Here is a 20,645-nt window from a genome sequence, read left to right on the forward strand (position 1 = left end):
TGAGCCAGCCATGTTTGAAGCCTCGATTTTCAAACTTCAAAGCCTCATCTACATATAGCTCTTTAGCCGCAAGCTCTCCGGCATAAAACGCTTTTGCTGCATCTGCCTCAGCGAGCTCCTGCGCCTTCTTCGCCTCCTTGAGGTCGGCCATCAATTTGGCGATCTCTTCTTTGGCCAACTTCAAGGAGCCGTCTGTGAAGTTTTTCTTTTCTTCGGTGGCTCGCCGAAGTAGATCGGTGTGCTTAGCTTTCTCCTCTTCGGTAGCAGCCCTCGCTCGCTCTTCTTCTGCTTTCTTCACTTTGGCTTTGGCCTTCATTGTCGCCGCCACCAAGTCGACCATAGAAGCTGTGGCCTTGTTTCTTTCCTCTTTAAGTTGGCCTTCCAGCACGCCGAGTTTCTCTACGGCGTCATAATGATGATGACTGATTTCGGCTATCCTTCTCGCCGCCAAACAAACATAATGAAGTAAAGGCACATTACTCAGCATGGAAAGTAAAGATGGATTACAAGTACGTGCTACTTACCAATATAGCCGTTTGAGCCACCAAAACAATTGAGGTCACGTCCGGCTCAGCACGGAATGCAGCTTTGTTTACCAAAAAAGAAAGCGTCAAAGCCATGCTTAAAGCCACGACAAGATCTTTGATGGTTGACTCACTAGTGAGAACCGACGTGCTCTTCATCCTTAGTTGGATGATGAATGGCACAGCCAAATCAGATGAGGTCGCCTCCACCCTTTGCCGTTTATCAACCAGTTCCTCTGATGACTCGGCAATAGTCTCGGCGGGTCGTTTCTCACCTCTTTGTTTGGAGCCTAAGTCTTTAGTTTGTTGCTGATCAGGAACCGAATCGGCCACAATAAGTTTGCGAGCTGTTTCTTCTGGAATAGCCACTAGAGAGAGAGCTTCTTGGTCTCCCTAGTACTACCAACTTTCCTTCTTGCCACCATCTTTTCAACATTCCTCCTTCTGGCAAATTGGGCGAGGGATTTTCCGCTCATCTCCTTAGAGTCGGCACCAGGTAAATCTCCTAACTTAGTGAAGATGTCGTCCTCTAGGGAAACAACAACTACTTGGCTGGAAGTAGAGGGATGTCCGTTATGTTGATCGGGGCTGATTTGCTCGAAGGCCAATTCGATTTCCCTGTTTAGTTCCTGCTCTTCTAAATGGCCCTCCAATCCAGCGACTTTGCCGTCTGAACCCTCAAGACCAATATACCTTAAGCTCTTGAAGTTGGGAAATATAAGTGCAATAAGTTGTTGTTCTTTCCTTGGCACTGGGATATGGTCTACACCCGAGAATGTAGAATAGGTCGGGTCGTACTTTAACAGAACGTGAGCGGCGTGCACCTGTCCTTGAAGATTTGCACGCCCTTTGTAATTAAGGACCGTCTTTACTTAGTCAAGAACGGCTTTGTCTGCCGATGTGAGAGCCCTTTTTAAATTGTTGCTTGCACAAAACAAAAAACTGATCAGTGTATAGAATTTAAGCGCTGAACAACTCGTTTAATCAGGAAACAATTATATTCAACCACCTGGCTCGCGCTTTCCATCTTGGCACGGGGTCTAGGCAATCTTCTCCCTCGCCGAATTCCCAATTGCCTCGGACGGCGACCATAACATCGTCAACTCTTTTGTCAGAGCTAGCAAGCATAGTCACCAAATGGTGATCTATGTCTTTGGCTCTCAAAAAATAACGACCCTGTCGACCAAATGATTTCGCTATGACATAACAGTGTCGAATAACTAGGATTCCCAGGTTGATCCCAAGTAGGCAGTTTAGTTCTACTATGTCCATGATTATACGGTAAAAGTTCACATTGGGTTGAGAGGGAATTAGACCCCGGTAACATAGAATAGTCCTAAGAAAATGATGGAGGGGGAAACAAACTCTGCCCTTAGCAATTGACAGAAGAGGAAAGACGATGTTGTTTGCTTCAGACCTCTCAATGTCAACCACATTGTCTGCAACAAGGGACAGATGGACGTCGTCTATGATTGAAAAATGACGACGGAAGGCAACGACTCGCTCCTCAAAGAGGAGAGCTTTCAAATAAGTCGCCATTCAAGACGGAATAGAAGATGTATACTAATAAAAAACACACAAAGGGGACTGGAATGCAAGCAAAAGAGGAAGAGAAATGAGGACTTACAGGTCAGAGTGAAAGAACGATGGAAAGCAAAGTTAAAATCGCAAGAGGAAGATCGGTATGAAGAATGCCAAAGAGCCAAGAGCCTTTTATTCAAAACACACGGAGGGACAACTTTCAAATCCCATTAAATGAGTGTCAAATACGAAGGGGCGAGAAGCAATGATGATTTCATATCGCGTCTGTTTTGACATATCAATACTAAAAGGCGTGCATACGCCGTATTTCTGACTTTCGAGACATTTTTTGATCTATCAACCGAGTAGTATATATAATTGACCGAACATGCCGACTCAAAACATCTTAATTGGATGTTTGGGGGGGCAATTGTAGTAGCCAATTAAGTAAGATTATTTAGGAAGCCCGAAAACTGGCCCATTCAGGAAAAGAGCCATGTACAAATCAGCCAAAATCGGTCCTCCGGCCCATACGTAGGCCGTAGCAGATGAAAAAGGAGTCGAAGACAAGTCGTCCCATGCCAAGTTCATCAGGGAAGGGCCGTAGTCGAATAAAACCAAGTTGAAGGGCCGCCAGAGCCATATATCCCATGGGATATATGGGGGCCCAGGGATGGGGTCAGGGTGTCTAGTGGGCCCCTGAAGAACATTATGAAATGAGAAGTTTCAATCAAAAAAAGGGAGATAACTTGTGAAAGAAGAAAGATCAGGGATATGACTATCTTGTTTGTAGAGAAGAGAGAATTGAGAAGGTCTGTTTGAACCAGAGAGTATTTTCGAATCCATTTCACCACATAGTAAATGTTATACAATTTTTTGATAAAATTATAATAGTTTGTAGTTAAGAATGAAATTACACATTATCTATTATTCCATTCGTCTCGAAATATTAATTCCTTTTGGGAATTTAACTTTTTTTGGTATAATTTTTATTTTTTTGAGAATATCAATTGTCATAATTATATTTTTTTGTATATGAGTTTATAAAATAAAAAAAAGTAAAATAAGAAATTTATGTTATTTTAATCATTAATTTTTTTAAAATAAACTAATATTTTGAAATAATAAAAAATAAAATAAAAAACTAATATTTTAAAATATATGAAGTACATATTTTTTTCGTCAAAATATTTTTAAACTACAAAATATATATATACATATATAAACAATATGACAAAAATTCATAATTTCATATTTTGTCCATAAAAAATTATGGATCATTGATAAGGGAATGGAGGGGGTTGGTTTCCGGGGAATAGTAAAGTGCAGATTAATATACAAAAGAGTTTGGATAGAGAAATGGCGGTCTCTACGCTATCCATTGTCGTAACACCAAAACCTCACGCCCTCCAAACCTTCAATCCCAAACTCTCTCTCACCTTCAAACCCTCCAATGCTACCTATTCTTGTTCGTCTTTTCGTTGCTCTTCCTCTCTCAATTCTAATCCTCCACCCAACAATGTGAGGCGAGTATTGGATATAGTAGGCCTTGGTCTTTTGGCCTCTTCTGTGGTGGCTTTGTTACCGTTGGATGCCTCCGCCACCCGAATCGAGTACTATGCCACGGTGGCTGAGCCGCCCTGTGAGCTCAACTTCGCTCGCTCCGGCCTTGGTTACTGCGATCTTGCTGTTGGTTCCGGTGAGGTCGCTCCTCTCGGTGAGCTTGTCAATGTCAGTAATTTTACTCACCAGGACACCCTCAATTTTAACCTATTCTTATTTGCAATTGGAATTTGTGATATTCATACTCTTTTTCTTTCTTTCTTTCTTTTTTATTGCAAGACGATTATCTTTTCAGATTCATTTGCTTGCCTATGCATTTTATTAGCAACTATTATTGTTTAATAGGGGTGAATTTATTAATAATTTTTTTTGTATTTTATATACACTTGTATCTAAATGTATTCACCTGATATTGGAAACTCTGGTGCTACTAATTTGTACTGATTCACGAACACCGTGACTTCAATCAACCTGAATTTAATTCGTCATTATTAGTCTTCATTTCACGGTTCCAAGCCGTCCAATGCCTACCCTTTCTTACCTTGGGTTGTTGACTCTTTTGAAGTGGCTAATTGCAACATTACTGACCTTCACTATATGAACTTAGACTCTGACAAGTAATACCTCCACATTTCAAGGCAATGTGCCACTCGCTAGAAACTCCTCTTGAGTGGTGTATCTTCTCACAATGGGTGGCCCTCTTATGCTGTGTTTGGTTGGGAGATTTGGGGAGGGATTTGGAAAGGGAAATGGAAAAGGTAGGTGAAATGTGAATAAAATATGTCTATATTCCACCTAGTTTCACACACCTTTTTCCTTTTCCTTTTCCTTTCCAAATCCCTCCCCAAATCCCCCAACCAAACACAGCATTAGAGAAGCACTCCCCCTAGGGTCAAGTTTGAAGCATCCGTTTCAACCTCAGAAAACTTGAATAAATCAGGCAAGATGAGGATAATATCACTCATAATGGCCCACTTCTAATCATCAATGGTTCCCATGCAATCCTCCAACCAATTCCACGCCTTGGTTTCCTTTAGCAAATCTCCAATAGTACCTGACCAATCCTAAAAAAGAGCATAGCTGTAACACATTAATTGGCCTTGTCATTCTTTAATTACTTTTACCTTGCCTATATTAGATCATTGTCAGTCCCAAAAGCTTAAAATGTTAGGAACGGGGTCAAACAATCCTTATACCTTTTCCCACATGCAACTTTACCTTGCACGTGGAGATGCAATCATCTAAATAGAGATAAACAGAATGAAAAAAGGAAATAAATGCTGATAGGGAGACTTAAACCTAAGATCTCCTCCAATCTAAACTTTGATACCATGTTAAATCACCACTAGCGTCAAAAGTTTAAGTGCCTATGAAATGGGTTAAACAATGCATATCAAGTTGTCTAACATCCTCCCTCACGTGTAACCCTATCTTGCACATGAAAATGCAATCATTCAAACATAGAGAAACACAAAATGATAATAGGGAACAAATGTAGACAAAGAAACTTGAACTCTAGGCCTCTCCCACATCTAAGTTTTGATATCATGTTAAATCACCATTAGTTCCATGAGCTTAAGTTGTTAAGAAAGAGGCAAACAATACATATCAAACTCTCCAACAATCTATGTCCATGTCAATTCACCCATGCTTGATGATGTTCCCGAGGAACTTAATGCGCTTTTGTGCAAAAGAGCACCTTTCTTCCTTGACATTTAGGTGATTCTCTAGCAAATTTTAGAACACTAATCTCAAGTGCTCAATGTGCTTGTCTAGACTAGAGTTATTCATCAATATGTCATCAAGATTAACTACAACAAATTTATCAAGGTAGCCATAGTCATGAAACACTTGATTCTTCAGGGTACAAAATGCGGGGCATTGGTTAGGCCAAACATCACAAGAAACTCAAATGCCCCTAGCAAGTCACACAAGTAGTTGTCACTTTGACCCCCTCCACTCTGCAAACTTGATAGTAGCCCAATCAAAAATTGAGCTTGGTGAACTACTCGGTACGTAATGATGATCATCGAGGTTTGCGATGAGTAGAATGGGGTACTTATTCTTCACTGTCACCTTATTGAGAGTCCTATAGCCTACACATGGCAACTGCCAGCTAAGATGCACTAATACTCCAAGATGGGTGTTGTTCCATCCATGTCTAACACACCATATGGCATGTAAATTTTTTAGTTATTATTTTTTTTGTTGAACACATTGGGAACACTTCACGGATAGTCATATCCTATGTTTGGACACGTCTCTGGACACCTTTGTAGAGGGTTTTTTCTTATAATTTTAGAAAATTGATTTGGGGTAACGTGAAATATATGGAAATTAAAAGGGAATAAGTAAAAAAAATAAAATAAAAATACATCACATATACATCATTGCCTCTCTCATATCTATGTATCCTAAATTTATATTCATGTACAAAGTAAATAAAAATATTTTTTTTATTGTATTCCCGCTGTATCCGAGAGAATTGCTATCAATAAAAATATTTTTTTTATTGTATTCTTGCTGTAAATAAAATTATATAAAAATATTTTTTACCGTATTCCCAACATGTCCATATCCTAATTTTTTTGTAAATCAGTTTGCCCCTTGCCTGTGTCCATGTCCATGTCCGTGTCCATGTCCGTGTCCGTACTTCTTTGGCTACAAGCTACCGTCATGCTTCTTTTGGGAATAAACACAAGGGCTCCAAGGGTCAAATAAAGCCTGACTCAATTAGCTGCTTCCTCAGCTCTGAGTTTAGGAGGATACATTCTATAAACCCCCCAAACAAGTGGTTTCAACCCTGGAAACAACTCGATCTCATGGTTCGCTGTCTCTTGTGGAGGTAGTGTTTTGGTTAGTTCTTTGGTAAGAAAACAAACTTAATCAATCCTTATCAAAATTGGATTACGGATGTCACGTTCTTCTTTCCAAAACAAGATAGGGAGAATTCCATCACTTACATTAAAATAAACACCAAAACAATTCAAAGAACCGTAGTGGGCCTTCCTTTTTCTTATCACATTGCTCTACTAAGAACATCATTTATTTGTTCTAACAAAGAACCGTAGTGGGCCTTTCTTTGTTCTAACATTATTCTCTTCTTATTCTTTTTCATTTGAATGATATTCGGCCTTATTAGTTATTGAATATTAATGGTTGGTTTTAAATTGGGAACCCTAACAGACTATAGTTTTATTATTATCATTGCTTTGTTATGTGTTATTTTGTTCTGTTTATTTGGATCATGGCATGTTTTTAAATTATTAATATGATATGTAGACATTGGGACACAAGCCTTGGTCTGGTTGTAAGATATGTGAACAGATTACTTCTTGATAAAGTATTCAATTCTTCTGAAATTTTGATAGCTTTTATATGTTGAAAGTTGTCCGATACTTCAGTAAGTTGAATTTTAGGTCGAGATGAATCCTTTGATATTTAAAAACCAGTATTGTAGCAGTAAACATTAGACAAAATGCAATGAATGACATTATATTGCCAGTTGCAATTTTGTGAGAGGTATTCTGTTTTTGTCCATACAGATTCACTACACTGCAAGGTTTGCTGATGGGATAGTTTTTGACAGCAGCTACAAACGAGGTCGACCTCTCACTATGCGTATCGGTCTTCGCAAAGTAAGAGTTCTTTTAAACCAAACTATTGTCTTCTATACATCATGCCACTTATTAGAATGGTCATATTGCTATTCACATCCTAAATTTTAAAAGTTAACCTGAGATCAAAACCACTTGAAGTCTTAAAACACTCTGAATACTCTTCTAGGAAGATTCTCCAAAATTATTAATATCTTCATTCCCTATGTGACATCACCAACATGTTTTATCTGACTACGATATGTGAAATACCTATCCTCTATAGCATAAGAGAACATGGCCTGTGACAATTAAGTTCCATCTTGCTAAGCTGTTTTAACTCTTGCATAAATCCCCACTGCTAATCAATAGTTTTATTTTAGTGCTCAAAACACATTGAAATCACTCCAGATCCAAACCAATTCTATTATCTTCATTTTCATAACGTGTATGTTTAAGTATATGCAAGTATTGTATAATAAATGCTTGCTTGTGAAGTTTTTAGGTGTACAAAACAGCTACAGGACCAACTTTGTTATTTGAACAGAATGATAGGTAGTTAAAATGCAGGTAAACAAATTCATAAAGCTGACCCCAAGTAATTTGGAGAAAGGCTTGTTGAGTTGACTTGAGTTATAAGATGAGTGTAGCAAAACTATGTGTTACTTCCATATCACCAATTGTTTTAAGCAAGATGGTGGAACTTGGTTCACAATATGGATATCGGCATGCATGTGTAGCTAGACAAGAATGGCAAGTTTTAGAAATTAATGCATCTGTGGGATGCTGAAGTGGCACAGAATTGGAGATTAAATGGAAAACATCAACCAAATGGTTTGGCCAACTATAACATAGATTATTAATTACTAAAAATGAATGGTGTGGTCCACAATGAGGGTATGAAAAGGATAATGGGGAGCAAAATGGCTTTAATCAAGGTAGTATGGAAAGACATGGTAGCATTAAAAGGATGAAAAGAATTGTTTTGGCTTACCTATGAATGAGGTAGAGCCTTATATTTATAATGAAACAATATTACAAAATAGGAAACGAAAATAACAAAGGCATTAAATCTGTGATTGACACAATCACAGATTTTATTCATACTACCATAATTACAATATTCACTATTTCCTAATTTAACACTACCATAATTATAATATCACTATTTCCTAATTCCGACACTCCCTCTCAAGCTGGTGTGAAGATATTCAATAAACGCAGCTTGCCGATAGACGATTGGAGTAATGTTGGGCCTACTGACTTGGTGAACATATCTGCTAACTGCTGAGAAGAAGAGACAAAGGATGGTCTCACAATACCAATCCCAACCTTCTCTCGAATGAAATGTATATCAACCTCTATATGCTTAGTACACTCATGTAAGACAGAATCAGAACACAGCATAATAGCAGACTTATTGTCACAAAACAAAGACGCAGGAGCAGTCTCCTCAAATCCCAACTCTGCCAAAATAGAACGTAGCCATAGAATCTCACAAGTGCCTTATGCCACCCTATACTCAACTTCTGCAGAAGACCTAGAAACAACTGTTTGCTTCTTACTTTTCCATGATATAAGATGATCACCATAGAAGGTACAGAAGCCAGAAGTAGAACGCCTATCCGTTCTAGTTCCTGCATAGTCAACATCAGTAAAACAGGAGAGTCCAGATTGAGGATCAACTGTGAAAAACAATCCCAGGACAGGAGAGGTCTTCAAATATCTCAAGATGTGATGAACCACATCAAGATATTCTGTACAAGGTGCATGCATGAATTGGCTAACCACACTAACTGCAAATGTCAAGTCTGGTCTAGTATTGATCAGATAGATGAGACGCCCAACAAGACGCTAATACATGCCTAGGTTCTCTAGTAATTCATCAGACTCTAATGTGACCTTGACGTTGGGATCCATAAGAGTAGAAGCAGGTTTGCACCCCAACATACCAATATCCTTAAGTAAGTCAAGAGTGTACTTCTTTTGAGATAAAGAGATCCCTTGCCATGAGCGAGCCACCTCAATCCCTAAAAAATACTTGAGATTTCCTAAATCCTTAATATCAAAGGTGTGTCCCAAATCCTGTTTTACTTGATCAATGCCTATAGGGTTATCACCGATAAGAATAATATCATCCACATAAACCAACAAGACTATACACTGACCTGCGAAATTACGACGGATGAAGCACGTATGGTCTAAATGGCACTAAACAAAGCCCATAGAGATGATGACTGAGCTGAAACGACCAAACCAAGCTCGTGGAGACTGCTTCAAGCCATACAAAGACTTGCACAGTCGACATACTTTCCCCGAATACTCCCCCTCAGCGCGAAAACCAGAAGGAGGGGCCATATAAATCGTCTCAAGAAGATCTCCATAAAGAAAGGCATTCTTGACATCAAGCTGATGAAGGGGCCAAGAATGGGATGCAGTAAGGGAGATGAGTAGACGAACAGATGTAAGCTTGGCAATAGGGACAAAGGTAGCACCAAAATCCTTATCAGGAACTTGAGTGAAGCCCTTGGCCACTAAGTGGGCCTTATAACAGTCAATAGAACCATCAGGTAGGTACTTAATAGTAAAGACCCATTTGCAACCTACGGAACTCTCGCCAGAAGGTAAAGGAACCAAATCCCAAGTATGATTTTGTTCTAAAGCTGCCATTTCAGTCTGCATGGCCACCACCTATTTTGAATTCTGAAGGGCCTTGGACACAGACCGAGGAATAGACTCAAACTCAAGCTTGCCAAGGAAAGAATGATATGAGTTTGAAACCCTGGCATATAAGAGAAACTAGGAAATTGAATGATCAGTATGACACGGATAACCCCAACGGTTGGGGGGGATGTTGATCCCGAGGAGGATTACGACGAGGAAGGAAAGGAGAAGTATGTAAAGGAAAAGAATTACTTGACCCAAGAGCCGGAGAGGTAGCAGGAGAGGGCTGAGCACGAGGGCGGCGAGAGTAGACCTGTAAGGGAGGGGAAGGAGGCAAAGGTGGAAGATGAGAGGGGGGGGAGGGGGACAACCTTATCTGCAACCTTGTCTAAAATGAGGACCGGGCGAACACTCGGAGTATCAGAAGGGGAAACCTACAAAGGGGGATTAGGACTAAAAAAAGGAAGATCCTCACAAAAAGTAACATCCAGAGTATGGTGAAAGTGACGAGACACAGGATCAAAACGTCTATACCCTTTAGATATGGAAGAATACCCCAAAAAGATACAATCAATAGACTTGTCATCTAACTTAGTGCGAGTGGGACGACGGTCCTGGACAAAACATGTACACCCAAAAATATGAGGTAAAAGAGGAAAAAAGATAGTGTTAGGCATAAGAATATGGAATGGGGTAAGGCCATGTAACACACGACTAGGAGTTCTATTAATGAGATAGACAGCTGTAAGAACATCCATATGCCAATAAGGCTTGGGCACAAGCATACCACAAAGAAGACAACGTACGATAGACATAATATGACGGTTTTTACGTCCAGCCACACCATTTTGTTCAGGGGTCCGAGGACATGTAAGTTGTTGAATAATACCCATTCAATTAAGGTGGGAACGAAACACTTTGGAGATGTATTCCCCACCATTATCAGAGCGGATGTTCCTAACAACTGTATGAAATTGTGTCTTAACCATTTGCAAAACTAAACGAATATGGAAAACACATCAGATTTGTGGTGAAGTAAATAGACCCAAGTGCACCTAGTGTGATCATCAATAGAAAGTCACATAATAACGATGACCTGAGAAAACATAAACAAGAGAGGGGCTCCAAACATCAGAATGAATAAGGTCAAAAGCACTGGGGGCCCCGTGTCATATGTGGTATATAGCTAGTATGGATATGCTTAGACAATTCAGAAGTAACACAATAAAATGTAGAATCCTTGCAAGCTTTATTTAATAGAGGGAAAAGTTGACATAAATATTGAAAGTTGACATGACCCATACGGGCGTGCCATAATTCTAAAGTTTGAATAGAAAAAACATAAGATATAGAAGTAGGCAAAATAGACGCCTAAAAACTGGCTAAAGTTGAAGGCTGGTCCGGTGTATTCCCAAAGTAGTATAGCCAGTCGCGCCTCATATCCCTTGCCAAAAATCCTCTTTGAACTTAGGTCCTATAAAAGACATAGAGAAGGGAAAAAAATAACTACGCAGTTAAAGGTTTTGGCAAGACGATTAACAGATAAAAGATTATAAGCAAACTTGGGAACATGCAACACAAAAGATAAAAGTGATAGCATGGGATAAAGACACAACACCCTTATGTTGGACAGAAGAGCAAAAACCATCAGCAAGACACACAGATGGGGCAACAATGGTGGGTTCAGGAGAGGAAAGAAAAGAAAACTCAACTCACCAGTCATATGATTAGTAGCCCCAGAATCCAAAATCCATAAAGGACTAGCAGACCGAACATGGAAAGCAGTAGAAATACCTGCAGCAAGGGTGGCAGTAGAGGATGATGGACCAAGAGAACCAGTGGTGAGAGACCCAAGTTGAGCTTGAAGCTGACCAATCTGAGTCTGTAGATTAGGGACATTAGGAGGCTCAGAAGCAAGAGTAACTTCCACCAAAGCAGCAGTATGAGCAGAGCCAGAACCATGTGGAGCAGGACCATGAGGACGGAAAGGGCATTGCCTCAATTCAGGATGAAGTTTGAAGCAACGGGTTTTGATATGTCCAAGCGCACCACAATGATGACAAGTAACAAAACCGGTAGAACTTCAAGAACCAGAAGTCACAGCAAGAGCCATCTGATCTGCTAAAATTGGAGAGACTGAAGGAACACTAGGCTGAACCAATCGCCGGCGACGCTCATCACTATCAATAGTGGCGAAAGCCTCATAAAGAGATGGCATGGGTGATGTGTTTTGAATTCGAAGAGATTCAAATTTAGAGTTTAAATCCATGAGAAACTAATAAATGTTGTTGGGCAAGCCTCTTGGATACAAGGGAGGCAGCTGTTGGTGGAAAGTCAGTCAAAGGCTCATATTGAGCAAGTTCCTCCCAATAAGCCTGAAGATGTCCAAAGAATTCAGCGATAGAAATGCCAAGAGAGAATTGAGAGGCTCGGGCTATATCCTGGTAAAGCTTGAAGATACGGGCATCATTGTGAGCATGAGCGTACATTTGTGACAGTGCATGCCACAAACTCAGAACTGTATCGCAATAAAGGAACATATGATAAATTTAATTTTCCATGGAATTAAACATCCATCCCAATATAGTGCAGTTATCGATATCCCATAGAGCACGTATAGGGTCTATCGCAGCTGGCAGGGTAATAGTAGATAAAAGCCAATGGACCTTTTCCTTTTCCCCAAGATAGAGTTTAAGGGAATGGCTCCAAGTAGCAAAATTTTTCCTATTCAACACCACACTCGTAATACGATGAACCAACAGGAATAGGTTTGGTGGGTACATCAGAAGAGACAATAAGAGATGGCTCAGTCATGGTCAAAGAATAGGACTGAAAAACACACAAAATCACAGCAACCAAATAATGCAAGAAGCCAGAAAAAACTCAACGGCTTATTCAAATAATTGCTACCGAACAAATCTGGTAGCCCAATGAATCAAGAGAACAAAAAAAAAAGTGCCTAAAACATCAGCACAACACCCCAAGTAGGGGAAAAGGGACCCCGGACCACCCTAGAGGGGTAGCCGAAGCACACAGGACCAGAACAAAGTCTGGTCAGCAGAAAACAGAGCCTCGGCAGGAGTGTAGGAGACCTGCCAAGGGGAAAACAGGGAAGAAGAAGCACTGTTGGGTGGTCTAGAAGGTGTAGGTAGGGCTGTCGGTGGTTGAGAGAGGAAAAAGAAGGCTAGCGGTGGTGATAGGTGGGACTGGATGGTGCCGACAAAGGAAGAGGAGGGCTAGGGTGGCTGATCTTTGGTGCTGATATCAAAAAGGATGAAAATAATTGTTTTGCCTTACCTATGAATGAGGCAAAGCCTTGTATTTATAATGAAACAATATTACAAAAAAGGAAACAAAAATAAAAAAGGCATCAAATCTATAATTGACACAATCACAGATTTTATACACACTACCATAATTACAATATTCACTATTTCCTAATTTAACACTACCATAATTATAATATCACTATTTCCTAATTCCAACAGCATTTAGTCTAACCAACATCCAAAAACAGGTCTTTATAATTTAGATAGAACTAAATGGAAAACAAGATTCCAAAAGTCAATTCTAGATGGTTCCAAGAAGGATTTTTTCTATTTTATTATTAAATTTATGTTTATTTTCTTTATATGGGCAAGAAGATGCAATTGGGTCGAATTGAGATAACAAAGAGGCCTTTCTGATTGTTTGTCATGGTAATTGGAGCATTTAGAGATGGAATAACAGTTGTTTCAGGTAGCATTGAATTGAGTTTATTTACCTTTCTGTATCATTTGGAATGACTATATTTTCTTGCAGTGTTCCACCATTTTAAAATTTAAGGAAATGATAAAGTTCCAACAACTTATTTTTGTAATTGAGGTAACCATCCTCTGTAATGGCTCTATAATGGATGGTGTTATGCCTTAAATGAGATGCCAAACAAAGTGAAATGACTTAATTTTCCATGTATTTTAGAGAATTCTAATAGAATGAGTCTACCAAGTAAAGAAAAATAAAGAGCAAGATTGATTGGCTTATAACCTTAATCAACCAATTATCTGTTTAAGCCACTCTCTCTTTATATAAGTATCATGAAGAGGAAAACAGAAAAATTTTGGTTGCAAATCATAATTGGCATTCCTCCCTATACTATTCATTGTAATTTATTTTTTTATTTTTTTTGTGAGTAGGTGATAAAGGGATTGGATCAAGGAATCTTAGGGGGTGACGGCGTACCCCCAATGCTAGTTGGTAGGACTACGACTATAATACATATGCTTCTGTTGTTGCTTCTTATTGTACTTTAGATTGCACTTTGTTATTTTTACTCAGGTGGAAGACGTAAACTTCAAATTCCACCAAAGTTGGCATATGGGCCAGAACCTGCTGGCTGCTTTTCAGGTGGGTTACCAATGACGGTTTTAGAATAACTGAACTATTTGGCTGGCTCATTTTGACAATGACGAATTGTACTAATAGTCCCTATAATTTGGAGCTCATGTCATTTTGGTTCATAACTTTTCAATTGTGACACATTTAATCTTAAGTTTTGAATCTTGTTCCAAATAAAGACAATTGAAGATATCATTGTTCAATTTCAAAAGCAAAGTTGTCAATTTAATAAAATATAAACTAATTTGACAAAAATAAATGTCAATTTTTTTTTTTTTTGAATTTTTAAAAATTATTTATACTCACCAAAAATAAAATTTTGTAAAATTGATAAATTTTTTATATATTATTTATGATTTTTTTTTACTAAATTATTTTTTATTATGTGTTTGGATGATGATCGTTTAATGAGTGGTTGTTAAGCTTTTAATATGTAATCGATATATTTAATATATAAAATGACTAGTGCACACTTTCACCACACTGCTTAAAGCATTAATGCTCTATTGGGTTCACTAGAATAAAGTGGAATGGAATGAACATTCCATCATAATATCCAATCTCATGTTTGGTTCAACAACAAAATGATGAAAATTGTATTACAAATGGAATCATCATTCCACTATTACAAGGGATAATCATTCCATAAGGAGACTAAGGAATGTCCCTTCCATTCCATTCTATTTTATTTCAATAAACCAAGCATCACATTAGTGTGTTTTTATTTCTTTGTGAAAGAAACATAATGCACTAGTCAGTTATTACTGCTACAGTTATAAGTTCTCTCTCTCTGTCATTACATAGGGGACTGCAACATACCTGCGAATGCAACTCTTGTGTACGACATCAACTTTGTTGGCATCTACAAGGGAAATAGGAAGTGAAGGATGTCCAATTCATATGATAGCGAATATATGACAAACCTGGGGCAATGTGTTCCAAGTAAGTCTCCTGACTGCTTATCCTGGGAATAAATTTTCAAATTGTTAGAGAGACCTTGAGATTGGATCTGACTAGTTAAACTTCTATAACCACCTTGCCCATTGTGCACTTATTTGCAAATAGAAAGATCAGGACCTCATAATAAGTTGGTCCAAGATATCTACATACTGGAGAGGGTAAGCATCAAAAACCCGAGGCCTCAATATTTTAAACGTATGACTAATCTTCCCCAAAATTTTGATGAGGAATAGCTTAATCCTTGTCGTACAACATTTAAATGGGGGGTGAAATTGACTATTCAACAACACAAAGCAACCAATTTCAAAGCAAGATGAATGGATGGTCCTTCAAAAATTAAATGGAACCATAGATTAGATGTGATGGTGAAACTTCAACCTAAAAAGAGGTCCATGTCTTTTCTAGGAACAATGGCGAAGGTTTTTATAATATTCTGTGGCAATAGAAAATTTGTTTTGTTGATCATTTGATATCACGACGAGGGTAATTAATTGTTTCTTGCGTTAGTGGCCAGTCTTGGATATCTGATTTGTAAAATATCATAATTCATGATGTTTATTCTAGTTATGGAGACTTTTAGCCGTTTGTTGTCTAGGGCTGTGCATGAAGGTTTACTGTCAGGTTTCACGGTGGGATCACCTATGGGGTCAACGATTAGGGTGTCTCATTTGTTGTATGCAGATGATGCTTTGGTGTTCTGTTATGCGGAGGTGGCGCAATTGGGATTCTTACGATGTGTCCTGGTCTATTTTGAGGCAGTCTCAGGTTTAAGGATTAATTTGAGTAAGTCAGAGTTGATTCCGGTGGGGGAGGTTGGGCATTTGCCAGTTTTGGCGGCGGTTTTAGGTTGCAAGGTGGCTACGTTACCGGTAACTTACCTGGGCCTACCGCTGGGTGCTAGTTTCAAGGCAAAGGGGGTGTGGGATGGCGTGTTGGATCGAGTTCAACGTCGTTTGGCGGGCTGGACGCGGCAATATTTGTCGAAGGGCGGTAGGTTGACGCTTATCAAAAGTGTGTTGAATAGTATTCTGACTTACTTTATGTCTTTGCATGTTATTCCCGTTTCTGTGGCTGCTCGGTTGGAGAAACTTCAGAGGGATTTTTTGTGGGGGGTGGTGGGGAGGATTTTAAATATCACTTGGTGGATTGGGGGCGGATTTGTCAGCCGAAGGAGGTGGGTGGTTTAGGAGTGCGGAGTTTGGTGGAGTTTAATATAGCTTTGTTAGGGAAGTGGCTGTGGCGGTTTGCTATAGAGCGGGGTTGTTTATGGCGAAGGGTGGTGGCTTCTAAGTTTGGAGTTGATGTGAGGGATTGGCAATCGGGGGTAGTGAGAGGATCTCATGGGCAGGGTTTGTGGAAAGGAATTTGCTTGGGAAAGTGGGAGTTTTGGGAGGGGGTGACTTTTCTTGTAGGTACTGGGGAGAAGGTTAGATTCTGGCTCGATAAATGGTGTGGATCGTTGGCTTTGGCGGTGCATTTCCCTTTAATTTTTAGCATTGCCAAGGATCGACAGGCCACGGTTGCTTCTTATTTGGGGACAGGGGAGGTGGTGGTTTGGGATATCCAGTTTCGGCGTGAAGTTCAGGATTGGGAATTCAATCAGTTGGGGGAGTTATTCGCTTTTCTGTATGGGTTGGGTTTGTTACGTAGAGGAGAAGATGGGTTGGTTTGGAATGTGGTGGGTGCTAAAGGTCAGTTCTCTGTTCGGTCCTTTTATCGCTGTTTGGTGGGGGAGGTGGGAGCTGTGTTTCCTTGGCAGAGTATTTGGTTGCCTCGAGTTCTTTCTAAGGTGGTGTTCTTTTTATGGACGGCTGCTTTGGGCCGCACTCTTTCTATTGATAATCTGGTTCGTCGAGGGCATGTGTTCGTGAATCGGTGCTGTATGTGCTGTGTAGATGCGGAGACCGTTGATCACTTGTTTCTTCATTATTCTCTTACTTCTCGACTATGGGGGTTGGTCTGTTCTCTTTTTGGGATTACTTGGGTGCAACCAAAGGGGGTTGTCGACATGTTGTGGAGTTGGAGGGGGGCCCGAATTGGGAGATCACGGCGACGGGTGTGGTCGTTGGTGCCTTTTTGTTTAATGTGGTTGGTCTGGCTGGAACGAAATAGGAGAATCTTTCAAGGCCTTCAGCGTTCGGTGTCGTGGTTGGAGGATCATTTCTTGGTTACTTTGTTTAGTTGGTTGGAATGTAAAGTGGATCCGGATATATTTTCTTTCTTAGATTTCTTGGATGATGTAATTGGTTAGGCGAATTTTGTTTTCTTCCTTTTGTTGTCTTGGTTTTGTTGCATTTTCTTGATGCTTTCTCTTGATGCTTTCTTAATAAAGTTATTATTTATCAAAAAAAAAAAATAATTCCTGACCGTTATTGATATTCACTCTACTTTATTGGCACATTTTCTGTTGTGTGACTTTCACCACCCAACATGTGCCACATCTTGTTGTACAATGCTGAAAACCTCATCCTTCTGTTGAGTACCCAGATTACATCACTTCCATGTGAAATCCACATCACGTAGATATGACTGTAGTATGGCACAGATGCTACAAATATGCATGCAGTAGAGAACGGTTTTACAGTGGTCCACTTGAGAGATCTCTTATGTTAGAATGACCTACATACACACGTACACTCGTTTGGTTGTGTTTTCATTTTCATTTTTCTGTTTTTATTTTCCACAAAAACAGAAGTCTTGTTTGGCTAACTGTTTCCAAAACAGTTTCTGGGAAAACTTTGTGAAACACAAGACCACCTTTTAGGAGGCACCAAAAAGTTTTCACAAATTTCTAATAACTATTTTTGCACAAATATGAAAATGATGGGGTGTTTTCAAAGTTTTTATTGCTTTGTTTCCCAAAAAAAAAAAATGAAAAGCAAAAACAAAGAAAATGAAAGCACAACCACCAAATAGACCCATTAGTTTTGGTCCCAATATCATTTAGGACACATTCAAAGAGTGCCTCTCAAATACTTGATGATTATGTTAGATAGCAGCCTTGTAATGATATTTTGCTAGTATTGCATTGTGTGATAGAATTTGCCTGAACTTGGTTTGGTTTTGAAGGTCTGTGGAGCAAAAGAGTGAAGAATAGTTACCAAGTATAGATCGCAAGGTAAGCCATAATATCATGGCTGACAGAGCAAGTCACCTTTTGTAAGAAGAATGAGAGAAGTGGTTGTTGCTTGTCAACTCAGCTTGATTGCTTGGAACAACCATCCTCAATTACGTGTTAGAATTTAGCTCATCTTCATCTTTTGTATTTTGTAATCGCGGATCCTCCCAAATTTGATTATGCTACAAGTTCTTTGATTTTCCTCAAAATTATTTAATGATCTTGGACTCGCATGTCATTTTTTTATTTCAACCACTTATGATCAGTCATTTTGAATGAAGTTGAACTCAAAATCTCTCCTTTCAAACTAAAGTATCTTTAAAGTAAGTGGATCTCTCCGCTCTATTTTATTCGAGTAATATTACAAACCTACCCTTATCAACCTAGAAATTACTCGGAAATTAATTTTCACCACACCTCGCATAGACTTCACATCGGCTCTACACTACACAGATTAATTTTTACCACATAATCATCCACTTACAAAATTCTGAGTGAATAAATCTGGGTTACCAAATTTTCCTATTTTGTTCTATGTGACCTACCATAAGGGGTCATGATCAAAATGAGGTGGTGATCCAGATCACTAAATAATATTTAACTTTGAGATAGTTATAGGTGAACTTCACAATTTTCAATAGAAAAAATCAATACAGGGTGGGATCTGTTTGCACCTGGTCTACGATTTTTGTTCTTACCTTATAATGTTTTGCATAACCAACCATTGAATTAAATCTCCTTCTTGTGATTATTATGCTTTCCACTTTTCAAATTTATGGGAGATGGAGAACTATTTCATCCGTATAGCTCTCAAAAAATATAATTAATACTAGATATTCAAATGCAATATTATGAATGGCAAAACTCTCCATCACTTATCTTCTTGAGATTTGGAGTTATGAATGTTAATAAGAAGTAAGATGTACCAGAAGTCATGGAGATATGTAAGAACAAAAATTAGTATCACACATTCTTTCCTACTTGATCTTTGTAATTCTTATTGCGGAGCTGCTGCAGAGCTCTAATTAGAGCTTCTACAGTATAGTTCTAATGAGCTGTCCAACAATAAAATAAAAAATAAAAAATAAAATAAAAAAAACAATGAAGTAAACGGAAGTGTGGTAGAGCTCTAATTAGAGCTGCTATAGTGCAGTTCTAATGAGCTGTCCACCTATAAAAAAAAAATATATATATATATATATATATATATAAATAGTGAAGTAAAAGACAAAAAATGGGGAGAAGAAAAAGACAAATTAGAGCTCCATTAGAGGTCTTTTTTTAGAGGTCTAAATCATTTTTCTTCTTGTTGTATCAATTTTACCTTTCAATTTTTTATTATGTAACAATTCAGTCTAATTGATAACGTCTCTTTATAAATTGGACTCTCAATGAGCAATATGGCCTATCCATTATTCTAAAAAAGATTCATGGGTTAGTCTTCAATTTGAAATAGTTCATTCCATTTTAAAATGGATTATTTTACTCTTAATTTTTATCCAATTTCTTAATGAAAGTTATCAATTGAATTAAATTGACAAAATATATTTAAAATAAATTAAATTAAATTAAAATTGTCACAATTGGAACTATTAGAACTAGATTGATACCACATAAATCAAAGAAACGATGGGTGTAATTTTTTATATAAACTAATTGGAATATATATTTTATTTTGAGAAGGATTATATCAAACTAAACAATTAAAATCTAACAATAGCTAAAAAAACTAGTAGGAATCAAGCCAACCAGCGCCAGCAACTTAAATTTGGAAGAAATAGACTACTTATAACTCTCTCATAATAGAAAAAATAAATAAATAAATAAACTTCATCAAACATCTCAAAAGTACATGATATGTTACAATCTAGTTCATTTTTAGCCCTAGCATTATTGTCATTTGAAATCAATAATAGAAAAATAGATATTTCTATACTCTTACAAGAAGTTGCAATAAAATCAAATGATTAAATACACACGATTCGAAAATATGCATTTTGGTCTCTAATTCCTAAATTTTGTTCATTTTTTGTTTGTGAAGTTCTAAAAATACATCTCTTTCCCATTATCAATTTCAAACGGTGTTGACGTGATGAAGAATTAAAATATAACAAATGGGGTACTTTACTTTAGAAACTAGAGTGAGTTTTTTATAAAATAAAAAATAAATAAAAACTAAGTATAACGAATCCCATGTATTGGAGATCATTAATATAATTAATCCTAAATAAAACTATCCAAATACTTGCCACGAAAGGGGGTCATAAGTATCCTGAACATCGAATTAGAAGAAGGGAATTACAATTCTGGGCTGGTTTAGAA

General features: G+C 38.2%; 1 protein-coding gene across 2 annotated transcripts; it reads left to right on the plus strand.

The window, feature by feature from the left end:
• The first annotated feature begins 3,277 nt into the window (after positions 1-3,277).
• PNSL4 (FK506-binding protein 16-2) lies at positions 3,278-18,569 on the plus strand. 2 transcript variants are annotated; one of them, XR_003629321.2, is made up of 6 exons: positions 3,278-3,776; positions 7,154-7,246; positions 14,044-14,104; positions 14,186-14,254; positions 15,050-15,187; positions 18,275-18,569. XR_003629321.2 is itself a non-coding variant. In XM_028202654.2 (5 exons), the coding sequence occupies exons 1-5, from the start codon at positions 3,405-3,407 to the stop codon at positions 15,127-15,129; spliced, it is 675 nt and encodes a 224-aa protein (XP_028058455.2). In that variant the 5' UTR covers positions 3,299-3,404; the 3' UTR covers positions 15,130-15,191. The 2 variants fall into 2 exon arrangements, 1 of the variants encoding a protein (XP_028058455.2); XM_028202654.2 differs by lacking the exon at positions 18,275-18,569 and having other exon boundaries at positions 3,299-3,776; positions 15,050-15,191.
• Positions 18,570-20,645: the final 2,076 nt, after the last annotated feature.

The sequence above is a fragment of the Camellia sinensis genome, chromosome 1 (assembly GCF_055761805.1).
Source record: "Camellia sinensis isolate YWXY chromosome 1, ASM5576180v1, whole genome shotgun sequence".
In the NCBI taxonomy this organism is placed as follows: Eukaryota; Viridiplantae; Streptophyta; class Magnoliopsida; order Ericales; family Theaceae; genus Camellia; species Camellia sinensis.

What these genes read in the sequence shown, in the direction of transcription:
- PNSL4 (XM_028202654.2), top strand. Translation starts at nt 3,405, where the DNA reads ATGGCGGTCTCTACGCTATCCATTGTCGTAACACCAAAACCTCACGCC. An exon ending in CTCTCGGTGAGCTTGTCAAT is followed by an intron (nt 3,777 to 7,153) that starts GTCAGTAATTTT and finishes TTGTCCATACAG; the next exon opens with ATTCACTACACTGCAAGGTT. An exon ending in ACCTGCTGGCTGCTTTTCAG is followed by an intron (nt 14,255 to 15,049) that starts GTGGGTTACCAA and finishes GTCATTACATAG; the next exon opens with GGGACTGCAACATACCTGCG.